This window comes from Mirounga angustirostris, unplaced genomic scaffold (assembly GCF_029215605.1).
Source record: "Mirounga angustirostris isolate CCGP_5_RB_7025 unplaced genomic scaffold, mMirAng1.0.hap1 SCAF_1, whole genome shotgun sequence".
NCBI classification, from domain to species: Eukaryota; Metazoa; Chordata; class Mammalia; order Carnivora; family Phocidae; genus Mirounga; species Mirounga angustirostris.
In genome coordinates this window covers 163,701,300-163,727,755 of record NW_026991709.1, presented here as the reverse complement: position 1 = coordinate 163,727,755, position 26,456 = coordinate 163,701,300, and the positions used below count along the sequence as shown (strand labels likewise).

General features: G+C 40.0%; 1 protein-coding gene and 1 long non-coding RNA gene across 10 annotated transcripts in view; one reads left to right on the top strand and one right to left on the bottom strand.

Annotated features, from left to right (window-relative positions):
- The window catches only part of ATG7 (autophagy related 7), a 231,371-nt gene that overhangs the window by 60,531 nt on the left and 144,384 nt on the right, over positions 1 to 26,456 (top strand). For all 9 annotated transcript variants that reach the window (XR_010411756.1, XR_008505105.2, XR_010411758.1 and 6 more), the window contains 3 exons: positions 936 to 1,051; positions 5,708 to 5,783; positions 18,968 to 19,048. Coding sequence is in view for 6 of the 9 variants with exons in the window: in XM_045861818.3 (XP_045717774.2) it covers positions 936 to 1,051; positions 5,708 to 5,783; positions 18,968 to 19,048 (273 nt within the window). In the remaining 3 variants the exon portion in view is untranslated. The remainder of the gene's footprint in view (positions 1 to 935; positions 1,052 to 5,707; positions 5,784 to 18,967; positions 19,049 to 26,456) is intronic.
- Positions 10,646 to 26,144, bottom strand: LOC135364521 (uncharacterized). Its single transcript, XR_010411778.1, has 3 exons — positions 26,114 to 26,144; positions 24,017 to 24,167; positions 10,646 to 12,485 (listed from the first exon to the last, which is right to left on the bottom strand). It is a non-coding gene; the product is annotated as an uncharacterized LOC135364521 (long non-coding RNA).

Below are 26,456 nucleotides of genomic sequence, written 5' to 3'. Positions count from 1 at the left end.
ATTTCCGGTGAAACAAAGCATAGGTGTTTCCGTACCCTTCCCTTCATTTTCCCCTTCTTTAAAAACTTGTTCCTTAATAACTCCTACCTCTTTTGGATGACTGGCTTTTATGTCCTCCCTGTATAAAGAAAAAAAGATAAATATTCTCCATGTGAAGAAGGATGACTTATAATCTTCATCAGTGGTTTTATAACATACAGCTGGTCCCGTTATTTCATCATTACCAACAAGTAGGATTAAGGGTCAATTACAGTAAAGTTGTATCTGTTCAATAAGGTGAAAAATTCAGAGTCAAAATTATCTCTAACAACCTCTTAATTTTCCTGAAGTTGGAAGATTAGAATTTCTTTGGTTGCACTAATGAAGGTTTGTGTTTGGAGCCTTGTTGTAACAAAAATACTTGTATTTCAGCCCAGGGATCACACTCAGTGTGACACGATGTCTACACTGTGAGAGGCCCACAGGAACTGAGGACTGCAGGAAAGGCAAATTATTGTCCCACATCACAGGCACTCTGAGGCATGGCTCAGTTAGAATGGCAGGGCAGAATCATTTGCATTATTCAAATGATTATTCTTTTCTGTCTCTCTGTCCCTCAACTACCAAGCACATTGGGGTTGATTTGAGTCAGTTAAAAGAGCACGTGATGCAACTCCATATATGGGGCCTCTAGGCCCCTAATCTTTAATTTGTTCATAACTGTTACTCCTTTTAGCAAATTACCTCATTTAGTTAACTAAGTTGTATATCTTGTTTTTCTTGGTATTTGCAAGAAGTGGTATTATTTGAGGCTGAATGTTCTTTGCCCACAGTGAGCGAGCATCTGGTTATGTTACTTAGCTTTAACATGGAGGAGGTTCTTGTTTCAAACAGCAGTTTGAAACAGTTGAGTGGACTAGAACTTTGAGCACACATCAATGATTGTTTCTCTCTAGTCAACCAGAGACCGGACCTTGGACCAGCAGTGCACTGTGAGCCGCCCAGGACTGGCCATGATTGCAGGAGCCCTGGCCGTGGAATTGATGGTTTCTGTTTTGCAGCATCCAGAAGGGTGAGTTTACTGTTTAGAGATGGTCGTTTACACAAAGAAAGCTTTTGTGTCTCCCTTGGCCTTTTCTTAGCCTGACTCTTCTGAGAATTGTGTTGCTCTTCCTGTCTTCAAAAAAACAAGGCTGAAAAACCCAGTCTGATTCTTTGGCCTAGGAGAACTTGTCATGTGATCTTCGGGGCTATATCTCTGCATCCTTCTGGAATTGAACTCTCCTGGAGTTATTTGGTAACTGATGATAAGGAAGAATAAACATTTTGGTGGGGGCCTGAGGGACCTTCATGCTTTTATTCTGTTAGTAGGTTTTGATCTCCTTAGCCCTGAACATTTGTAAGGCAATACATGAATCACATGTGATAGAAATTGCATTGGGCTTTATGTAACATCTTCAGCGACTTGGCCAAATAGGACTTTATTTTGCTTATGCAGCAAGAAGCCTAGAGGCAGGCAGTCCAGAGTTGGTACAAAAGCTTTGTTATGCCATCAGGGACTCAAGTTCCTTCTTACCATTCACTCAGATACCCTTAGCTTTTTTCCTTATGCTTGCTACCTTGTGGTCACAAGATGACTACGCCATCTCCAGTATTGCTTCTGTGTTACAGTTAAGAACACGTGTGAGCTCCCTTTTAAAGAGCTTTCTTAGATTGATTCTAACTCCTGTATCACATGGCCACCCTTTGCTGCAAGGAAGACTGACAAATATGGTTGTTTTTTCTGGGCACATTACCTCCCTGAATAAAGTTGTGGTAAGATAGATGTGGAGAATGGATGTTGGGTAGGCAAACAGCAGTGTCTGCACACTCATTTTTTAAAATTATGTATATATTTTAAACCCCAGAAGAGATTGTTATATAGTGGTTTCATTATGTTTGGCTGACATTTTCCTTTTTTGTTACTTTTCATTTCCTTCTGTATCTTTGAGCTTCCAGCTAAGGCTATTATCCTTCTGCCAGAAGAATGCCCTTTATTATTTCCTTTAGGAATGTTAGTGACAAGACACTTCAGTTTTTGTTTGAGAATGACTTTATCTTCATAGTTGAAAGATATTTTTGCTGGGTATAGAATTGAAGATTGGTGGTAATTTTCTTTTAGGACATTGAGAGTATAATCCTGTTGTCTCTGGTTGCTTTTGTTGTTGTTGAGGAGTTGAGTGTTTATCTCACTGCTGCCCCTCTGATACAGTTTGTTTTTCTTCCTCTTTCCCTGCCCTTAGTTGCTTTTTAGGTTTTCTCATTGTCTTTGGTTTTCAGAAGTTGGACTATACTAATACATAAATACTTATTCTGGTTCTGCTCTCTAATGCTTCTTGAATCCATGGCTTGATGCTTTTCATCTGTTGTGTAAAATTCTCAGCCATTATCTCTTAAAATATGGCTTCTGCCCCTTTCTGTCTTCTTTCCTTTTGAGTCTCTAATTGCATGTCAGAATCAACCTATGCCCTTTTCTGTATTTTCCAGTATTTTGTCTTTCTTTGCTTCAGTCTGCCAATTTGCTTTTGGCTTATCTTCTAGTTTTCTAATTCTTTCTTCTTCTGTGTCTAATATGTGTTAAACCACGCATTGAGTTTTTACTTTTTTTATGTTTCAGTTATAAAAGTTCCATTTGATCTTATTTTATACATTTCCTAATCTCTTCTGAAATTGTGATTTTGTTCTTTTTCATTCCTTGAAAACATTTAATTATGTTTTTCTTTTAAGTCTAAGAAGATATCTCCACTATCTGGATCTCCTGTGATTCTGTTCCTCTTACCTATTGGTTTATTTTTCATTGTTTGTTTTTTTGGCTTTTGGTTATGTATTATCTCCTCTAATACCTGGTATTTTTCATTTTTTTTTTAGACAAAACCTTTTGATTATGGAAAATTTAAACATACATGAAAGAAAAAACATATGTAAAATAATAAACCCCATTATATAGACCACCCAGCTTCAACAGTTACCAACATATGCCCATCATCATTTATCTATATAGCTATCCACATTTTTCTCTTCTCACTGGTTTATTTTAAAGCAAATCCAAGATGTAGCATTTCATTCATAAAAATGTATCTTTTTAGTGTGTATCTCTACTACTTTACATATAAAAATAAATTAAAAGTAATTCCTTCACATCACCTCATATCCAGTTAGTTTTTAAATTTCCCCAGTTTCTCAAATCTGCTTAGTTATTATTTATTTATTTATTTATTTATTTATTTATTTATTTATTTATTTTTTGCTTGGTTATTTTTTACTAACTACTGGACATTATATATGAAAAATTGCAGAGATGATGTGATTTACATTTCCTTCTGGCAAACTGCTAGTCCAAATAGATCAGTCCTAGAACACTTAAGTCCAATTAGGGCTTGTCTATTTCTGCTTCACTCTTATTCCTAGGATGCAACCCCCATTGGTCCCAACCCAAAGTCTGGGATATTTTTCATGATTCCTCCTTATTGGCAAACCTTAAGCTGTAGTTTTTCCTTCCAGTCCATTTGTCCATATAACTGTCCATATAACAGCTTCTGATCCTATAGCCACTGCTTTTGGAGATTGGCAATCACTTTATGACAGAAAGTTCCCCTTGCAAATGCCTTGTTGACCTCTATGGGCTTCTCTCCTCTCACAGATCTCTTGGCTCTGTAATTCTCCCCTACTTTGGTAGCTGTCATGCTTTCAAACAAAGGTTTTAATACTGTATCTAGTTTTCTGTTTGTTTTCAGTGGAGGGTTGGTCATGACCACCTAGCCTACCAATGCCATACCAACTTTAAAATGTTTTTTTTTTTTTTAATTTATTAAGCACTCATAGTGTACTAGCTTGCATGTGAGAGTAAAGAAATGAGCAGGCTGGTATGTTTTGTTTCAACTTGACCTAGGCTTTAAGTAGTCTATATGTTTACCATACTGTATATATGTTACATTAAAGATACAAAGCTTAGGGGCACCTGGGTGGCTCTGTTGGTTAAGCAACTGCCTTCAGCTCAGGTCATGATCCTGGAGTCCCAGGATCGAGTCCCGCATTGGGCTCCCTGCTTGGCGGGGAGTCTGCTTCTCCCTCTGACCCTCCTTTTAAAAAAAAAAAAAGATATAAAGCTTAGCACAGTTGTAATCTGGACACCCTATCTGCTCCAAGCAAGAAGATCTTACTTAATGACCTATAAACAATAGAATTAATTCATTTTGTAATAAATAGAAGTGAGATAAAATTAATTTCAAGAATAGAGCCAGTAATTTTAAGAAAGAAAGGAAAGAAAAGAGGAGATGAGAAAGGGGTGAGGGAAAGAAAAGGAAAGGAAACAAAGAAAAAAGTAGAAGAAAAATGATTAAACAGTTTAAGATTCTCTCCATATCTGCCCAAGGCTCTGCTGCCAAGTGTCAGCAAAGGCAGACTGAAGTCAAATAGATATTTACACCTGACTATCTGACAAATACACTGTAATTTATTTTATTTGTCAGACACTTATTATATAGTGCTTACCGTGTGCTAGGCGCTGTTCTAATCACTTTGCAAGAGTAACTCACTTAATCTTCATAGCAAACCTATCAGGAAAGAACTATTACCTGTCCCATTTTTGAGGGGGAAATTGAGTCATAGGGAGGATAAGTTGCTGGAATTCACATAGCTGGTAAGTGGTAAAGCTGGGCTTTCACTCAAGGCAGTTTTGCTCCAAACTCTGTTTTTAATCATTCTGCTATGCTGTTTGTAACACAGGCAGGAGAGAATTGAATTTTCAAAAGATTTGTTTTTCCAATTCTCAGAAATTAACATTGAATATTCTATTTATTTTATGACTCAAGAGTTTTTCTACGCAATTGAAAAGACCTCTGTACACCGTTGGTAGCATACATAGCTAGTCTAGGTGTAACAGTTAAATGAAAATAAGCAGCTTTTTTTTTTTTTTTTTTTTACTTCCTCTCATCTCCGTTATCCTCCCGGGCCCCTGCCTTCTAAGTGTAGTAGTGTAGTGTGGCCTCCTGACAGGGCGAATCTGGGATAAAGTCTTGGAGAGCCAATTATGCCATTCCTTGCCACTGGCCCCTCTGTGTACAGTGTTTGCCCTGGTTGTAGGCTGAAACCAGGTCCTGTATCGAATGTCTTCTCTGCCATAAGGAGACATCACACTGTCGTTCAGGAAGGAGTGCATCTGTTCTCCTACCTAATTAATTCCTCATTGTTCTATCTTCTTCCTCCATTTTTGTAGCATTCATGTCACCTCAAGTTAAGGTTGGAAAGTTTTCCATTTCAAAATTTCAGTACAAAACTGTGCCCATGGTTTTTACAAGACTATCTCAGAATAAGGGAGTTAACATTAATCTGCTTATCATGTGCCAAACATTGCACTTGGCAGTTTGTCTAACTTATTCCTAATTTATGCCTCATAAAGGTCTTATTCCTGTTTTATAGCTAATGGACCCAGAGCAAAAGAGAAGTTAAGAAACTTGCCTGTGGTCATAAGCTCTAGCCTTTCTGACTTCAGAACTCAGGCATTTTTGCGTGTGTGTGCTCTTCTTCCTCTTTCCCTCCCATAGAAATTAAGTTTTCGCTAGCTCGTGCTGTCCCACAAGGGGCGTTTTTGGTTATCCTTGTAAATCTCACAGGACCCCCCCATCATTCTCACAGGTGCTAAACATAAACTTTTATTAAACAAGCACCTCTAATTGTTGTCTTTTTTCAGGGGCTACGCCATTGCCAGTAGCAGTGATGACCGCATGAATGAGCCGCCAACCTCTCTCGGGCTTGTGCCTCACCAGGTTAGTGATCTGGAAATGAAATCTAATTCTGGACCTGGTCCCAGTGGTTAGGGGGAACACATGTGGGGTCACTTCACCATACCATCAGCTCAGCCCACCACTTTTCCACCCTCCTTATTCTCCAGCTGCCTTGAGTTTCAGGGAGAGTGCTTTAAGACTACCTGGGCAAGTATCCCATTCTGCAGGGATGGTGATGAGGAGAAACCATGAATAAGCTGCATCACCCAGAGTCTTGGACGCCTTCAGCATGTTGACTAGAGGTCTCGTAATGGAGAAGCAGCAGCAAGAACATACTCTGGAATTGGCCCAGATGACAGTTTAAATCCCAGCCCTGCAGTTAATTAAGATGGCCTTCCTTGGCCAAATCCCTAAACTTGTCTGAGCCCTTGTTTTCCCTTCTATAAAATGGAGACAGTAATGCCTCCCTTGTGCGGGAGTTACAGAGATTAGAGACGATGGGTGCAGAGGGCTCAGCAGTGGTGCCTGGAGTGTCATAGGCCCTCGGTGAAGGATGCTTGCTATTTTTGTTGCTGTTATTTATTATTGACTCCCGAGCCACATAAAAGGCCTTATGGGCATGCATGGGAAAACCATTAGAACTGTCAAAAAGTAGGGCCTCTTTTCAGAAAAAGAATCAAGCATCATGAGGAAGATCTATCCCATAGAGAGGGAAAGAGAAAAAAAGTGGTAGAATGAAAATTTCAAATTCATGTTGCCTTGTCACTAGTTTTTGTTACTGTGTTTTTGGAGGAATGAAGACGTTTTCCAGTCTTACTTTCTGGAAGTCATTTCTGTAGGTGCCATCTGTGTATTTCAGTGTGTAAGAGGAAGGCTGTCTCCACACGTGAAGCGGTGACAGTGCCCGACAGTCCCGTCTGGGGCTTGTGAGGACAGGCTCACAGCTGAGGGCAAGAGCAGGATGGCCCACTCAGCCCATGTTGGTCTCCCCCTGCCTCCCCACCTCCTGCCTCCTGTCATCTAGGACAGCCCTATCATTTTCCAGTTGACGGTTTGAATCAGAAGAGGGGAAATTATTTGCCCACAGTCACAGAGAGGTAGTGGATGAACCAAAACGTGAACCTAAACTTAGCACGCCTACTGGTGCTCTTCGTGAGGTGTCATGAATGAAACTTCATTGCCCATTGGGAGTGTTACCTTGAGGTCGCTACTCCAGCCCTCCTGCATGAAGTCACCTGTCAGACACCTTGTGTTAGGTCACTTACCCTCCCAGAGCCTCAGTTTCCTTATCAGTAAAAGCAGGTGCCTTACCTTGTGTCCAGGATGACGTCTGTGATGAGGCTTTGCAAACCATAAAACACAGTGCAAATGTGGCTTTTCCAGTCTGTCTCACAGACTGTGTGCCACTGTGTGGCATTTATTTGACATGAATGTGTTCATCTTTTTATAGAAACATTTCAGGCAGGACCCAACAGACACTGTAATAACCCTCCATCATAAGCAAGCTGTCTTCTAGAGCTGACCTCTGCTGTTTATGCTCGAATCTCATTCGAATCCCTACCCACTTCCCCTCTGCACACGGCTCTGTCCCTTTCTTCTGACCTTGAGACGTGCCCTCATTGCCCTTACAGATTTCATACTGAGAAGGGCCTTAATTAAATTTTCAGTCATGCCCCTATATTTCTCTCCTTCTTTGAGTCCTTTATGTTAAATCACCGCAGCTGTAGTTTTCTTAGTGCTGAGGCCAGAGGGCAAAGCAGTCTCTTTATAGAAGGGGTCCAGTGTCAAAATGCATGTGCCCATGTTTTTAAAGTACTATGGCAACTAATCCCTCTCAGTGTCACTTACCCCCATTGAGCCTCGCAATTGTTTGTCATTCACCAACTCTTCTAGTTCTTTCTCCTCGTTTTCAAATGTCTGAAGGATTATTTTGGTTGTTGGCCATCTCTTCATTTGGTCTTTTCGAAGGCTGAAGAATAACCCAGCCATATATGGGAAAAGCCCAGTGCTTGTGTGTGATTAGTTGCTTACATTATTTCAAGTTTCAAGCCTTTATTTTTAGCTACTATCTAAAAAAGACAGTGGAGAAAGAACTTTAAAATTAATCAGGGTTGTGTGGTTCCTATTTATAGGCTTTAAATTTCTTCTTTTTTTTTTAAATGGAGTGAGTCCATTTATGCAACTGTGTTTTGATTAGGAGAACATCGTTTCCACAAAAACACTGGGCTCTGTTGCAGTGCCCTGCTGCAGACTCAGCACTTCCCTCCTCCTCTTCCTGGCTCTCCAGATTTCCTCTTGGAGAGGAACTTGGTAAACCCCTTTGTGTGCCTTGCATATAAAGAACGACCCGTGAGTTCCTGGGCTTGTTTTTTTCTGTTCCCCGAAGGAGAGTGTGTGTTAATTGGCCCCTGTGGAATGAGCTGTAGTAGAAAAGTGATAGCCCTTGGATAGGAATCACAAGGCCCCCCAGCAGCAGCTCATTGGGTAATCTGGAGAAAGTTGCTTAACTTAGCCTGTGGGCTCTGTGTCTCTGCTTTCCCTGTCAGATCAGGGAGGCCTGAGGATGACTTAGTTGATCTTCCTGTGGGACCACAGGCAGAATTTGGCCCATCCAGAGATTGGCCAAGTGTAGGAAAAGGCTTGATTAGGTCCTGATATTCATGACAGTCAGCCTGAAAAGAGCCTGACTGATTTTGAAAACCATGAGACCACCATTTGAAGGTAGAAAACTAGACTTATGGGTTTATTCTTTTTTAAAAGTGTCTGGCCCAGTGTACATGGATTGGATTCTGCAAGCAGCCCGCAATGAGCATAACCCTCTTTCGGTCTGTATAAAGCACATCGAATCCTACAAATCATTAAGTATACAACTTGAATTATCACAAAATAAATACCACTCATTTTTTTTAAAGATTTAATTTATTTATTTGTCAGAGAGAAAGAGAGAGAGAGCACAAGCAGGGAAGCTACAGGCAGAGAGAGAAGCAGGCTCCCCGCTGAGCCAAGAGCCCGATGTGGGACTCGATCCCAGGACCCTGGGATCATGACCTAAGCTGAAGGTAGATGCTTAACCGACTGAGCCACTCAGGTATCCCAATAAACACCACTCATGTACCCAGCACACAGATCAAAATAAAATGTTATCAAGCATCCCCAAAGGCCCCTTCATGCTTCTTCCATTTATTATTGCATCCTTCCTACACAGAAGCAAGCATCCCTTGACCCTCAACACTGTGGGAGACTTTTGTCTAATTTTGAACTTTCTGTGAATGAAATCATACAGTATAGTGAACTCTTTGGAGTTTGGCTTCTTTTGTAGAAGGAACTTTTTCATTGCAGATCTTAGCATAGTATTGTTCCTTCTGCTTTCCATCCAGTGAGATCTTACCAAAAAAAAAAAAAAAAAAAAAGTTGTCTTTTCCTGGCTCCTGGGGTGGTGGCTGAGTTCCATGAGGTCAGACTGTTTTTCTGTTTCTTTGGTGCGAGGCACAGCTCAAGAGTTAGAAAATGTACAGGCCACTCCTGGTATCTCCAGGAAGTTGGTTTTGCAAGTTCCTGAGAGATCCTGAATGTGATGGAAATTGGCAGCCTGTGGGAGCTGCTGATCATTTGACTGGACCTCCCTCAGAAAATGAAAACCAAGGGGGCAATACAACAGTCCTCCAAACACCACGGTCATTAATATAGCAGTCAGCTTTTATCCCACTTGTGGACCAGGCAGTTCACATTTTTTGTCTTTGGGTGAATGTACCCTTGGCTCTCAAGTACTGACGAATAAAGACCCTGAATGTGTATGCCCTTCCTAGGGGTTTGGACTTGCCAACCCCATGGTTCTCCTGGGCTCTTGAATTCTTTCTTTTAATTACTTTCAGAAAAGCAGACAAAGGCAGAACTAGGGCAGGACCCTGGGAGAGACCTGGCTTGGGAAATCTCTGAGACAAGTCTGAGATAGAGGGTGGGTCCCTAGCCATGCCTTGGGTTGCTAGTTATCTGGCCTGTCTGCACAGGCTATGCCCCCACAAATCCTCAGGCCTTTAGCTTTTAACAAGCTCTCTTTACTTTGTTCAGAAATGCTTATCACAGTGTGCCTTTAGGGATGTGGATGGACTGACTGCTAAGGAAAGAGATTAAGAAGATAAGCAATAAAAGCCCATTTCCTGAGATGTAGCCCAAGAAATGGAGTCTCCTTCCGCCTCTGGTTCTATACCCTTCCAATTGATGATAACGGGAATGGCAGGAAAAACGAATAGTCTAAATGTCTGCTGTTTCTCTGTATCAGATGTTATAGTTTGTGACCTATCCATCCTCCCAGACCCCCTTCCATTCAACCATCCCTTCAGCAGATGATTCCCAAACATTGTGCCAAGCACCATGATGTTCAGAGAAGTTCAGTAACTGGTACAAGGGCACCCAGTATTTATTTCCATACCCCCAAGCCATTTGGATGTGGTGGAACCTCATTACAGAGGGAGGCCCCCGAATAGAAGGAGGGATCTGGGTACAAGATCTGATAATGTCTGTGCTTTCTGTGTGGAGCCCTAGAAGAAGAGAGGGTGATAGGTCTTCCTTGGTGCATGACAGAGGGGATGAGTTACACATAGTGCCAGAGTTCACATGTGTCTTAGAGAGCATGTCTTGTCCAGAAGACTTGGGCATAAGTTTATCAGTTCAAGGATGTTACTTGTGCCCCACGAGTTTTGCTCACCTAATGAGGCCGTCCTGTTTGAAAGGTCCTGTGTGGGAGGCAGCCTGTAGGCTTTGTGTTACATAGATCTGATTAGAATGAGACCACCATTTGAAGGTAGAAAACTAGACTTATGGGTTTATTCTTTTTTAAAAGTGTCTGGCCCAGTGTACTTCTTAATTACATTTTACAAAAGTGCTTTTTAAAGCATTTTTTAAATTTTTAAAGCATTAATTACATTTTACAAAAGCACATTTTACAAAAGTGCTTCTTAATTACATTTTCATCCATTAATTCTTTAGCTTCTTTTACAAAAGATTTGAGGCAGCTCTTGTCACTTGTTACTGTGTGGCCTTGGGCAGGTTACCAATCCTCTCTGAATTTCATGTTTTATACAAGTAAAATGGGGATAATTATATAATAAACTCCTAGAATTAACATACAGATTATATCACATTTACTAAGCACTAGCACAGTTCTGGGCACATAAGGGATACTAGTAAATTTTGGTTTTATTTTCTCTTTCACTTTTAATTAAAATGGTGAAATGGAGCTTCTGTGCTCTCCAAAAAAGGGAGTTACAAAGAATCTTCATAAAACTCTGGAAGCAATGAGTGCATTGGGAAGGACTGAAAAGATTAGCCAGCTCCATTCTGCAGGATTTTTCTAAGAACGATGCTGGCTCATTTCCAGCTCAGTTCTTCTGGCCCTTGGTGACTCCAGTCGGTAACGAGAGGTGGATCGTTGGTAGTCACTGACACCGTTGTCTGAAACGAAGAGGACTGTGCTGTGCCTGGGGGGTTGCAACTGCTCCATTCCTCATTTTGGCATTGATTTTGATTAAGACTTTTCAACGTCCAAGAGTAACCTCTTGGAGTGTGGAGTTCGTTTTTATTTATGCAAACTCCAAGCTCTAGAAATGTTGCCAGGTCTGCTGGAAACTGGTGTGAAGTCAACGCAGCAGGCTCCACTGTGGCCGCACTGTGCCCGCTCAGCATGGCTGTTTGGGGGCATTGGCCCTCCGCTCCCCGGCAAGGCAAGGTGGGCCTAGAGCTTGGGCTGCTTTTACTCCGCTTTCGTGTATACACTGCCAGTGGCAGCCCAGAATGGAAGCGGCCCCTTTCTATTCCTGATCTATTTATTTTGTAGTCAACTAGGCATAAATGACTGAAGATAATTTCATTCACCCAGGCCCTGATAGCCGCCATCTAGGTGTTGAGTTTTTGTGTTTTTTTGCAGGACTTTTTGTTTGTTTAATTCTCATGGCCTTCTTTTTCTTTCCTCCTTTCTTTTTATCTTCCCCGTGCTCTGCAGCTCTCTTCCCCAGGCTTTGGAGCCTGAAGGAACAGAACTCAGATTGCTGGCTTTGCCACTGGGTGGTTGTGGAACCTTGGGCAAGCCACACTTCCCTGAGAAGGTCACAGGATGCTTATGAGAGTAAATTGAGATAAATGTGCGAAAACACCCAAGAGCACAGGGCACGGGGATGGCGCTTGATAGTGCTCTCCTCCCTCCCTTCCTGTTTTCCACATTACTCCAGGACATGCCTTCCCGCACAGCTTGCAAGGAGAGGAGGGAGCAGCTGTTTATGCGAAAGGGAAAAAGGAGAGGGGTAAGCACTGTAGGGGAGGTAAAAAAGAGGCGGAGAAGATGGGTGAGAAGGGTGCTGGTGAGTTTGAGGACCTATAGGGCTGCAGGTGTGCCTATAACACAGGGCTGGGAAAGCACGGTGGGTGGGGTGGAGGGGAGGCAGTCAGGATCCGACAGGCCATTTGAAAGGCTTGGATCTTCACCCCAGGGGTAGTGGAAAGCCAGTGGAAAGTGATGAGCTGGACATAACTTGGTAAGATTTGTCTGCTGCCTGGAGAATGGACTGGAGGAGATCTGAGCGGGTCTGGGTATAGACTTGCAGTCGGCTAGCCTTTAAGTGGAAGACAGCCTAAGCCAGGGGTTCCCATGTCTGGCTGTGCCATTTCAGAGTCAAATTTCCTGGCCCTCTTCCAGATCCACTGAGTGACAGCCTCCAGGGACGTTAGGCATTTGAGAACCACAGCTTCAATCTATTAAAAAAAAAAAATGACTTTTTGGTGGCATCCTATGGGACAAAGTACATTACTTGTCAAGTTAACACAGACCAAATCCTGCTCTTTGAACATGCCTTTGAGTTTTGTGCTCCCACCAACTCAAGTTCTGTTTCCAAAAGGACCCTTGACACCTTTTTGCCAGCCCACACCTCCAGCCCAAGCAGGTGCTCCTGCCTGTGAGCCTATGGAGCTAATTAGGCACGGCACAGGTGTGCCTAATGACCAGGGGCTGGGACCGCCTGCTGTCTCTGCTGGGACAGCCCGGAGGGAGGCCAAGGAGAGTTTAAAGGCCCTGCTCTGAGGCTTTTGCATATCTCCTGCCCGTTTGTCTGTTTTACTTCTCTGGGTGAGGGGAGCTTGTCCTTACAAGGCCCTGTTAAGCCAAGGGCAAATACCACCAGTGCCTCGCTAGTATTTGACAATGGAGATTTCAGCTCAGGCTGCTTTCGTCCTTGACGGGGCTTGGGGGCCATGAGAGCTAAGGGAGCCAAGAAACCACAGCTAATTGTATTTCTTCTAGGTCCTGTCATTCCCAGGTGAGCTTTTAAATATTCAGGAGGGTAGCAAAGATACATTGTAGAGCTGGTTTGTGCATGAAAATTTTTTTTTCTTAGAAGGCAACACAGGAAACTGATGCTGGAGGTTATTTTGAGGACGAGGGGGTTGGGGGCAATAGGGACTTACACTTTTCAATTTATGCGTTTCTCTACTACTTTGAAAATGTTAGGGTTATAAAGTGTTTTTTAATTACCTCTTTTGAGGTATAATTTATATATGCTCATTTAAGTGTGCGTTTTAATGAGTTTTGACAAGTGCATACACATATATAACCACCACCCCAAGTGAAATGTAGAATATTCCCAATCAACCCCAAACTTTCCTTTCTGCGTTTTCCCAGGTAATATCCCCACCCTCAACCCCAGGCAACCACAGATCCACTTCCATATGGGCCATTTAAATTTCTTATTTTTTTCTGTATTAAGAGGAAAAAAACTTAATGTAAATTTAAAAAAAATGTGTAGGGAAGGAGGCAAGGTTTGGCCACTCTAAGGAATCTCTCTTACTAGTCCCAAAGCTAGGTAGAGAGGCATGTGTGTCTGTAAAATCGGCAGTTTTCCCCCCTCAGTATTCAGAGGAGGCCATTTAAAAGGAAGTTAAATATTTAAGTATTTTTTTAAAAATAAGAAAATGGGAGTAAATATCCTGTTGGAGCATGGGTTATTTTTTGTTGTTGCTCTTTTGTTTTCTGTCATGTGCTTATTGTTTTTATATATTTATAGGTAGAGTTAAATTTTTAAAATAGCTGTTTAATGCCTACTCTCCTGTATGAAAAGATTGACAGCAAATACTAGTAATAGAATAAGACTTTTTAGTAAACTGTGCGCAGTCCCAAAAGTTAGAGAATTTACCTTGAGCAGTGTCAAGAGGCCTTACTTGTTAGGTCCTGTGTGGATGGAGAAATGACTTTAATATCATTTCATAAAGCCTTTTCATTTGAATGTTATTTTAGATGTGGGCAAAATCAGGTAGGTGTGGGGGTGCTATTTTTAGAAAACGTGGAAAGAATGAGAGCTTTGCTAAAAGCTTTCGCCTGTTTTCTGACCTCTAACAGGTGATGTTGAGTGGTATAGAGCAAACCACAGGAAGGTGTAAATAAGGTTGCTAACTGAAAGCTCCTGTTTCGCATGCTTGCCTGATGAGAATCACCTGGGGCTCTTGTTAAACATACAGATTCTCAGGCCTTACCCCAGCCGTTTTGAATCAAGTTCCAGGAGATTCTTCTTTCTGCTCAGGCAAGTTTGGAAAAACAGCATATTGCTTCACATACTTCACACACTTCTAAGTAGGAAGCTGATGGTGAATTTTTCCCCACCCAAGCTAAGGACAGATTTTTAAAATTTCTTGGATTGTGAACTGGGGACTGGCCTCTTACATAGGTGTGAATGTATTTATTAGGATTTTGCATAGGGTACCTGGATTTTAGATTGCTCTGCGATTTCTATGTGTGTCTAAGGAAGGTGCTAAAATTTTAAGTAGCAACCTCTGCTCTTTAAATTTTACGCATTTCTTTTAAGATTGAGGGAATGCAGAGCATATTGTGGAAGTTCAGTGCAGTTTTTAATACTGGGGTTTTAAAGCATTGTTGATAGGGAAGGGCTTCAAGTTGCCTGGAAAATGTGAATGGTGCTAAGTTGGAGGTTTTTTGTGGTTTATTTGGGACTTGTTTTCTCTGTATAGTCCAGATATGAATAATTTGGTAGGCTTCGGGATGTTTGTGTTTTTCTCATTCATTCATTTCATAATAATATGTAGTCTCTCTTATAAGCATATCACTGTGCTGTGGGCAAATGCAAATATTTCAACCTGTGTCTTGCCCTTTAAAAGCAAGAGAAATAAATGTTTTTGTTAGGTATAGCACACAAACTGATTCTAAAGTTCATATGGAAAGGCAAAGGACCCAGGATAGCCAAAATCTTGAAAAAGAAGAACCAAGTTGGAAGACTCACGCTTTGCCAGTTTCAAAACTTACTACAAAGCTACTATAATCAACAGTGTTGTACTGTCATAAGGATAGATATATAGATCAACAGAATGGAAATGAGAGCCCAGAAATGAATTCTTATATTTAGGGTCATTTGATGACCATTCAATTGGGGAAGAATAGTCTTTTCAACGAAGTGTTGGGACAACTGCATTTCTACATGCAAAGGAATGAATTTGGACGCTTATCTCACACCATATACAAGAGTTAACTCAAAATGCATCATAGACATAAATGTAACAGCTAAAATGACAAAACTAGAAGAAAACATAATCCTCATGACCTTGGGTTAGACAGTGGTCTCTTACATATGACACCATAAGATAAAGCAACCAAAGAAAAAATAAATAGGATTTCACGAAAATAAAAAGTCTTGTGCTTCAAAGGACACCATCAAGTGCAAAGACGACCCACAGAATGAGAGAAAACATTTGCAAATCTTATCTGAAAAGAAACTTGTATCCACAATATTCTTTAAAAAACTCTTAAAATTAAACAATAAAAAAAATTTTTAATTTGTCTAAGAATTTGCATAGTCATTTCTCCAAAGAAAATGTACAAATGGTCAAGACGCACATGGAGAAATGTTTAACATTTCTCTTAGTCATTAGAGAAATGCAAATCAAACCGCAGTGAGATACCACTTCAGACTCATTAGGATGGCTGTAATCAGAAAGACAATAACAAGTGTTGGCCTTGTAGGCAGGAATGTAATATGGTACAGTCACTTTGGAAAACAGTTTGGCAGTTCCTCAGAATGCTAAACATACAGTTACCATGTGACTCATTAATTCCTAAAATAGTGGGAGCTATTGTATATACCCAATTTTATAAATACCCAAAACGTCCAACTGATGAATGGATAAACAAATCGTGATATATCCATATAAGTACTACAACAAAAAGGAATGAAGTACAGATACAGGATATAATATGGGTGAAAACATGCTAAGTAAAAGAAGCCAGTCTTGTATGATTCCATTTATAGAAATATGCAAAATAGACCAATCAGTAGAAATAGAAAGTAAATCAGTGGTCCCCAGGGCCTGGGGAAAGTGAAGAATGGGGACTAACTGTTTATGGGTTCTGGGTTTCTTTTTGGGGTGATGAAATGTTTTGAAATTAGATATTGGTGATAATTGTATTATTCCATGAATATACTAAAAGCCTCTGAATCGTAGCCTCTGAATCGTATACTTTAAGAAGATGAATTTTATGGTACATGAATTATATTCTACTAACCTGTTGGGTTTTTTTAAATAACTATTCCACAAGGTATTTAATGATAAATATCAAAAAGAAGGATTTCAAAAAAAAAAAGGATTTCATGTGATGGAGACAATTATCTCCAAGCTTGATGGTAGGTAGATTAAAGATTTATGAAAGGTGTGTTTGCATTGAGTGGCTTTTAAGGAAGGTGGGGATTTGGCTACGTAGCTGTTTCCAAAAGGAAGGGTTCTGAGTCATTTAAGACATAATCAGAAAGGCAGAATGGTCCCAGGTTAATGGGGGGATCTTGAATGCCAGCATAAGGAATTCTCTGCCGTGTTTGTTTCAGCTCTAGAAAGTTGATAAAAAAGTGACACACTGAGGAGCTGTGTATTAGAAAAGTTCATCAGTGGCAGAGTGTGGCATTATATGGAAAGGAGGGAGCTCACCTATGGAGATACCCATTAGGAGTCTGATGCATTGGGTTTGAGAAGGCTTTCCTTTTTAAAATTACCTAAAACTAATTACTTTGCACTCTGGGCCTTCTGATACCAACTTGGTGAATTTGAAAGGCCTCACACACAGATGTTATTTTACTTCATTTCCTGGGAAAATGAATCATAGTTTCCTAGTAAAGAGCTGTCTGGGGGTGCTAAACAATAGTGTGTGGCCCATGTGTGGCCAGTCCATTCATTCTGGTTCCTTTTTCTTCTGTTGCTCATCACCTGTGTTTTTGTTTTTATTTTTTTCTTTCCTGCCTTCCTTCCTGCTCCTAACTTGGTCTTCTGTCTCCCTTGCTTTCAGCTTTACTTCCCATCTGTAATCATGAGACAGTTTAGCAGAGAAAATTACCAGTATTTCTTTATATAGCATAAAGCTTGATATCAGCTGTAGGAGAAAAAAAGAATGAAAACCTTTTTGTGAAGCGTATATGGAGGCATTAACATAGGCTATATCAATGAACATTTTAATGGAAAATGTACAAAATATGGTCACATTTTGGAGGGGAGTTTTATATAAAAATATAAATGTATAATATACACATATAAAATATATGCATATATTATATATGTATAAATGTAACATAATAGTAACTGAGGTGTGAGAAGGCTCACTTTGAGAATTCTTTTAAGCCTCTAACTTCTTGATCTTACGAGGATCTCAGCATTCCCATTTATGACCTGTTAAAGTCTTTCCTAGAACTTTGATGTCTCCTGATTTGATGTCCTGAATAGCGAACTTAAACCCTGATTGTGCCTCCAGTACTGTATAATGAAATGGTCACCACACTCCTGAGATTTAGGGAACTAAAAGATTGTCACATTTTCAGAGGTTCCCAATGAGGCCATCTAACTAATACCTGCTATCTAATTTATCATTTCTACCAAACATTCTTTTAATCTTGGATTACATTGAAAAGGGTATTTAAAAGATAGCCATAGCCCTGTCTGTCCAGGTTCAATTTTCCAGTATGAACACACAGTTAGACTGTTAGGTGCACTGTGGGCATGAAGATGAAGTTATCCCAATGCAGAAGGAAGCCTTTTTCTTTAAAGAATTTGTCAGGTTTTGTTTGTTTTTATTTTGGGAGAAGTGTTAGTAGGGTAGCTAAAGGCAATAAGGATGTGTGGCTGGGTTCTTTTGCTCTTTTCAGGTGAGACTATTAATTTGTGTTGAGACCTAATATTGAAGACAAACCTGTAATATCCTGAGAGAAAGGGAGGAAGTGGGAGTAAGGTAGGAGGAGGGGGTTAGACCATGTTTAGAGTCAAGATGCCTACTTTTGAATCTTAGCTCTGTCGCTTTCTGTTTTCCTGGGCCAAGTTGCATCACCTTTCTGAGTTTTATCAGCATAAAATGGGGACAGTTGGGAAGATCAAATTAACTCATGAGAGGATTCATTCGTGTTGTCTGATTTACTATAAATGCCAAGTCCTATGGAGACTTCACGGAGTTTACCATTTCATATTTTTCATAATTTCATAATTTTTTCCAAAATTTCATAATTTTCATAATGTTAATGATCTACACAATAGTTTGACACTTCCCGTTTGGCATAAGTATAGTTCTAGAAAGGTATAATGTCAGTAAATTACTTAAAGTTTTTGAAACCTGGTTATAGCCGATACCCTGAAAATGGCAGTCAGTTGTAGTCTAGAAGTTTATGCTCGAGGTGGCGCTGTTTCCCCATAAATTTGGTGATGTTTTGCATTTTATCCCTATCTATTCCAAGTTAACCAAATAACTAGATATATATTTAGAACCGTCTCTGCCTGGCATAGTCCCCACGCCTTCTCACCTGTGATGCTCCACCCAATATCCTATCCTACATACACACACTTACCCATATTCACTATAACTTGTATATGACAGTTGAGTCATCATAAACTAGTTGACCGGTTGTATTTTTTAAGACATTTATTACAATGATACTTTACAGTGTAGTGATTTCTTTTTGTATTTTGGATTTTTTTAGGTCTCAAATACATGAAAAGGTTGTAGGTTCCTAATTGAATAAAAGACATGATACAGTTCTTCCTCAAACTGATTATAGTACAAGGAAAAATATCCATGCTGCACTTCATTTTTGCTAGTAATCCGTATGAAGACCACCATATTATTTCCCACTTCTTGTCAGAAACTACAAATACATTTCACAGGTATGGGCATTCTGAGCTTGATGTCAATTGTTTTGTTTTGTTTTTAGATCCGGGGATTTCTGTCACGGTTTGATAATGTCCTTCCTGTCAGTCTGGCGTTTGACAAATGTACAGCTTGTTCTTCCAAAGTAAGTCATTCTGCATTTGAGGGACTTGTTTTTTAAAATGAACCTATCACCCTTACCAGTGAGAGGCACTGAACCCAACTGAGAACTTTTTTGAGGGGGAGGAATAGGGTCTAAAAAATTGGAAGGAATTTGTCATTTATGTGTATTCATTCTCACAGGGAAAGCAGCCTGAAAAAGTTTTATTTATAGTGTACAAAGAGAGACTGAATTAGATATTGTAGTTCTGTATCAATACTTGCATCACAATAATTTGAATGTGAACTTCACTAGGTTTTGTTCCTCCCCAGAAGTTCCTTGCTCACATGGACCATTATAGAGCAATTTTTAAGTGTTCCTTAGAGGAGGGGGATACCAGGCAGTCCTCATGGTTTGTCTTTTGGAGATCTACATAATGACAAAAAAGTAAACAGATTAGGGGCCTGGCTAGGGAGCCATAAAAGAACCCCTTCAGCTTTGATCTTTCCAGAGGCTCTAAAAATAGAGCTGGTATGTCTTCCATTGTAATGGGAAACGGCTGATGTATCTCAAAACTACAGTGATGGCATCTCATTTTTTAATAGGCCTAGAGATAGTCTGAGTTATTTGTGCCTGTATACTGTGTTTTTATAGCTATTTTTTCTTTTGTATGCTTCTAAGCCATTGATGCCCAGTGATTTAACCTGGGCTTTTAAAACTAAAGCTTCTTGGTAAGATTTTCATGTTCAAGTGTTATGCAAAATAGTGTTGGGGTTATTAATCCCAAACTCTGGCCTCTCACTTCTGATTCAGGACTTCTTTGCCATGGAGCCTACATCTGGCAGTATGGAAGGGATTGAATTCTGGGGAAGCTTTTTTTTTTTTTTTTTTTAAGACTTTACTTGGTCATATCCTATGAGAAGCACAATCCTAACCAGTCTAAAAACTTAACTCAGATTTGAGAATGCTGATAAATTTGGTTAATTTTAGGTGCTGAAACATTTAGAGTAATTTTTTTTCTTCAGAAAGTAAACTAAGCTGTTTTATCATTATGCATCCCAAGTGTCAGCATTGAGATTTAAAGCTTACCATTTATCAGTAGTTACCCACGAGCTCATTCTTTTTGTTGTCTCTCTGAGGTATCATATCTGTTCAAGTCAAGGCCTCAAGGGTGTCTGCTTCTGTCTTCAGAAATGCAAGTTTTAGGATTATATGCTTTTTAGTGAGCACATTTTTTTTTTTTTGAATGGCTGAGCTAATTGGTCTCAAAATAACTTGGCACTTTAATTTTCATACTGAAATCATTTGGCACAGGTGCCAGTTTTTCTGTGGCTTTATGTAGATCAGGCGTCTCAATGAAATAAAGATAATTGGGTTCTGTAAAGGAAAAGCAAACACTCATTCTTTCTTGTTCTCGTTCTAATTAAATTAGCCCTTGAGATACTGTTTATGAAAGAATCACAAGCATACCAGCTAACTGAGGTCCCCTCTATTCTTTGAAAGAGAATCACTTTGCATTTTTCTTTCACACTTATTATAAGCATTAAACTAAATATAGGTATCACTTTTTTGTTAGTGAAGTTAATTCCTCTTGGTGGTCATTCTGAAAAGTCCTGCTTTACATAAACATGCTAGACGATTTAATACAAACGGCCTTGGATTTTAACAGCTGTGCTATTCCCATAGCGATCACTTTTCATGTGGTCTGGGTATTAAATTTCTTTTGTGCTGAAAAGGTTGCTTCACTGGTGCACGTATTTCCTTACAGTAGAAACACAGCATTTACTTACTTGGCTAACTTCTTTATTCGCTTAGGAGAATGTCATTCTCTATTATTTGCAAACCCAACATTAATACTTTGAAATGACAAATCCAATTATAGTTTCATCTCTGTGCATGTGAATTTTTCTTAATGCATACTTAGCATAATATTTTTATACTGAGTCATATCATAGTTGTTATTGTTTCAGAAAGATTCTTTGGGGCTAAAAATGACTTTTTAAAAATTCTCCTTTGATATCCATGAAGTAATTTTTTCCTTTGGTAGTTTTTGGTATTTTGCCTCCTCCCCCCTCCGCCCCCCAGGACCAAGGTCATACTTCTATCTAATTTAACACAAATACAGAGAGAAAGATGGGGGGAGATAGAATAAGCTCTGCTGAGTAATAATGCTCTGTTCATTACCATATTTATATATATGTATAGACCTTTTATAAGGCCTGAGGTGGGGAAGAATACAGTTCTCTACTGTGTCAGGGAAGGCCGAATCATTACACACAAGTCATTTCTTATCTTGTTTTGTTTTAACTTGGCATGTAACCAGATGAATTGTTCCATCTTACAGAAAAAATACTGAAGAATCTGGAGGGAGTAGGGTAATGAAGAGGTATTTTCATTCCAATTTCTGTTTATTGTCTTACGAGACTTTCTTAACATGATGGTATCTACCACAGAATTTCAAAAAATCTTATTTGAAGCTATATGAGTTGTTTTTAGTTCTAAAAAGGAATTTAGAGTCAACTGAAGCTTTTGTGGATTGCTAGCAGAGGGAAAAATAGAATTTAAAACCAATATTCTTGAAAGAATTTCTCATAATATATTGAATTAGTTATTAGCCTTTCATCTAAATATTTTGGGGGGAAGTTAGGGTATTTTTTTGGTAACTTTTTATTTTGATATAATTTTATACTTACAGAGAAGTTGCAAGAATAGTACAGAGAACCTCCTTATACTCTACCCAGATTGACCAATTGTTGGCATTTTGCCCCATTTGTATATGTGTGCACTCCCCTCCCTCCCACCCTGCTTCCTCCTCCCCACCCTTCTCTCTTTCTTTCAACTTTGAGAGTAAGTTGGAGAGATTGTGGTCCTTTCCAACTAAATATTTCAATGTGTATTTCCTAAGAAAAAGGATATTCTCTTACCCAAGCACAAGATATTTTCAAATTCAGGCAGTTTAATGTTGCCACAATACTGTTATCTAATCCACAGTCTGTATTTTAAATGTTATTTATACCACTAATGTTCTTTATAGGTTTTTTCTCCCAGACCAATTCAGGATCCAATTCAGGATCAAGCATGCATTTAGTTGTCATATCTCTTTGGCTTCCCTCAATCTGGAAAAGTTCCTTATCCTTTCTTTGTCTTTCTTAACCTAAATATGTTGATATTTTGCCATTTATTTTGTAGCATTTCCCTCCATTTGATTTTGTCTAATGTTTATGATTAGAGTCATGTTATGAAACTTTGGCAGAACTACCAAAGATGTGATGATGTATCTTCATGTTAGGAGGCACATGATGTATTTTATCCCCTTTGGTGATGTTAATTTCCCCCTTTCCATATTTGTAACTACCTTCCCCAACCGTGAGAACCTGACTCTTACTATCCTGCATGTATTTACTCACTTGCTCAAGTCTAGAATATACAGAAAGTAGTTTCAAAATTGCTAGCTCATACCACTGCAGAAAATCAACCTACTAATTAGAGTTCGATTTTTGTGCATGGTTCTTTTTTTCTACGTAAAATTTATATACAGTGGAAGGCATGAATCTTAAGAGATAACAATTCTGTGGGTTTTGACAAATGTATACATGCGTGTAACCCACATTTCAGTCAAGATCTAGAATGTTTCCATCAACCCAGGAAGGCCCCTTGTCTTGCCCTTACCAGACCATCTCGAGGAAGGAGGACAATATGTTGAATATTGTGACCATTTTCTTTGCTATAAGGGGTAAAACTAGGCACCTTCTGGTATTTTATGCAACAATAGCCTAATTTCTCAGTCCCAGAAGTTGACTAGAAACTTTTCTCAAATCTGTAGTCGGGAGCAGGGCTGTGCCTGAGGCGACTGCATGTGGATATTCTTGTTGCACAATCTGTCACCCACAACCTTTGTGATACTGCAGGAATAGCCTTGAATGAAGAAGCAGGCCCAGTCTTGGTTTTCATACCATCTGGGACCTGCCCACTGCACAGATATAGCAAGCTGTGCCCAGAAACCTGATCTGGGGATTTTAATTAGCAGTTAGCAACCCTAATAATACACTTTGGTGTTTACCATGCCATGGGCTCTTCTGTTGATGGGTTATGATTAAACTTCCCACAGTGACTTGCTATTAGCTTTTTGTGTGTATGTGTACGTGTGCCTTGAGTGATAGAGAGGGCATAGGAATAAAACACTTTGGCTGGTATCCTCATGTAGTAAATTATATGGTTTTTTGTGTTGTTTTTTTTTTTGCCAACCTGTCCATTTATTTTTTGATATTATGTAATCCTAACGTTTTTCTATCCTATTTCTTTGTTACTTAAGAAGTATGAAATAACAGTACTCACTTTAGCTATTTAAACTTTTAGAAAAACCTCTGTCCCAAAGTAATCTGTTGCCTCAGGTTCTACAAATGCACCCTTTTGAGGATAGAAGGGCGAGTCCTAGATATGTAAAAAGAGGTTAAAATCTTGCTGTATGGCTGTTAGCAGGTATTCATTTATTCAACTGCCATTTGAGTTCCTGCTGGGTGCTAGAGATACAAAGATGATTAAAAAGAATGCTATTTAGAGGATGCGGCAGACCTGTAAAGAAGCAATGATCTCCCTTATATAGTGATATGCTGTGCAGTCAAGGTGCATCATGGGGTTGTGGTGTCCTAGTTCCCATTAGTTTTTCAAATAGGAGAGACCAGGGGTGGCATGGCAGAAGGGGACTTCTGAGTTGATGTTAAAGCGTGAGTAGGAATTTCTAGAAACACACGGGAGATAGAATAAGAGGGGAAGTCATTGTAGACGGGGAACTGCATGAACAATAGCCAGAAGAAAGAAAACATGGTACATTTATGCAGTTGTTCAGGATAGCAGTTGTGACAGAGCATCAGACATCCAATTCCCTATGTACTATCCTCTCTGTTAGGTGCCATTTCAATTTCGGCTATTCTTGAGTTGGAATCTAGTGTACTTTGTCTAACATTTGAGGCTGCCATTTTGAATTTTACAATTCCATATAAAATTGTTTCTCACCAGGGCGCCTGGAGGGCTCAGTCGGTTAAGCGGCTGCCTTCAGCTCAGGTCATGATCCTGGGGTCCTGGGATCGAGCCCCGCGTCCAGCTCCCTGCTCAGCGGAGAGCCTGCTTCTCCTTCTCCCTCTGCCTACATGTGCTCTCTCTCTCTCTGTCAAATAAATAAATAAAATCTTTAAAAAAAAAAAATTGTTTCTCACCTAGCACCAAGCTTAGGGGGTTTCCTAGCCTAAGGAATCCAGCAGCTGCAACAGTGTGGTGTGGAGGCCAGGAAGTCGTTCAGGGGATTTCCAGGGTCCTGGCTCCGAGTCCCTTGCTGGCTGCCCGAGTGACCAGAAGCAAGGTGCTCCCTGCTCTGTCTGCCTCCGTTTCTTCTTTTGTTAAATGAGTCAGTTGGATGAGATAAGCTCTGGCTCTCTATTGACCCTCAAAGTTATTAGCTCTTATATTTTCTTAATCTTATTCTTTTTTTTCCACAGCAATCTATTTTAATTATAGAAAAATCAGAAAATATATTTAAGGTAAAGAAGATAATCAACAGTATTCTAGCCGCTCAGACCACAGTTAGCCATTGACCTCTACCCTTCTTGACTTAAGAAAAAAAAAATTTCTGTGTAAGGAGGTATGTGTAGATAATTTTTCTCTCTGAACATTCCTATTTTATGTTTGAAATCAGCTTTAGAGAGAGGGATTTATGGTGCTGCACCAAGGACAATCCCTGTTTCTCTGATTTGATAGGGCTTTAAATCTCAATCATTTTTAAGGACTGGCCAGAGCCCAATCGGAAGAGCTCTCCAAAGTTTGTGCCAGGAATTTTTGCATACAGCTTCTCAGTGGCAAATATTACTCAAAACTGGGCTGCAGCCAGGTTTTCCTTCTCCTTTCCAAAAGGGACATAAATCTCTGATTTGGAAAATGATGAGTAACCCCCAGGTTCCCTTTTCCTATCCCATTTACCCAGTGAGGCCTCAAGTCTTCTGTTGTAATGTGTGATGGATTCCATATGCATGGTTGTGTGGTGTAAACTGTATCCCACATCTTGTGCTTAGCAACTAGTGTTTCCCCAATCTCCAGAGCTGCTTGGTTCCCTAAAGGAGACAGAATATCCAGCCAGAGCCAGTGTGGAGTATGTAGCTGCAAGCTCTAACCTTGGAGCTCTTGGCTCTTCACCTCCTTGAAAAACCTTGGACATTTCTCCCTTTGCTTCAATTTCCTCATCCATAGAGTGGGGAAAATATTTTCTGTTTCCCAGGGAAATTGCAATGGCTGACGTGTATCCAGTTCCCTGTGACCAAGTACCAAGGCCTTTGCCCACTCCTGGGACTGATGTTGACATCAGAAATAAGAAAACAAAGACCCCTGTGATTGAAATAGGTCACCCGGGGTGTGTGGAACCCTTTCTGGGCTCACTGTACAAGCAGGTACAATGAGAGACCTGACTGAAGGTCAGGACTGCCCTGGTTTTGAGAAGCTGCGGAAACCTTCCATCATGACTCATGGCAAATACTTCCAAAACCTTCCCCGTTGATTCCGGAGAAGTGCACCTTCTGATCAGTGGTCTTCTGAGACCACCTAATTGGTAGCTAAGTTTGTACTGCTTGCTCTTCTTCCTGTCACGTGCGGTCACAAAGACATGCCTAGTTTGCTTGAACACATGTTTTTCTTACAGGATCCTTTGACCATCCAGACCAGAAAGTTTAGAATGTGATCTTACATGGTTCCACTGGCTGCCTGGCCTAAGTATAATCTTCAGGTTGTTGAAAATCTGGGTTCCTTTTAGTTTGGAATTAATCTCATTCACTTTTAGCCTCTCATCCCCTCTCCCACCCCAAGCCTAACCCTTGACAGAGCAGTTCTTAAAACTTTTGAGTCCTGGACCTTGTTCAGACTGACCAAAGTAGCAGACCCTGCTTCCCTGAAAAAACGCAAAGCCACACACAGTTTTGCAGACAGTTTCAGTGGCTTCATGAAGACCTGTGGATCCTAGGAAAGCACCCTTGTTCTATGAGTTTTACTTTGGTACCATTCGAATCCAAGCTGTTCTGGATGAGACACTGGGGAATGAGTGTTGTAACCAGCCCCACCATGACCTCTTACATGGCTTTGGAAAGTTGCCATCTCTCTCTGGAGACTCATTTTCCTTAGCTGTAGTAAAAAAAAAAAAAAAAAAAGATTCAGGAGCTCATCTACCACTGGGTTTTGTTTTATGACTCTGAGATTGTAGAGTCTCTTGATCTGCTATTCCATTTCTTTAGGCCCAGCTACATTTAGAATGGGGAAGATACTGACCCTGCTCAGAGTTCTAAGAGTTCATTGTCGCTATTCTAGTGGTGCATTGATTTGACTCCTGATGGACAAAGAGCCCCAATTATCATCTGCTCATGTTCCTTCTTTCCTTTTTATTTACATAAAAAATATATTTACATTTTATATTATTTTT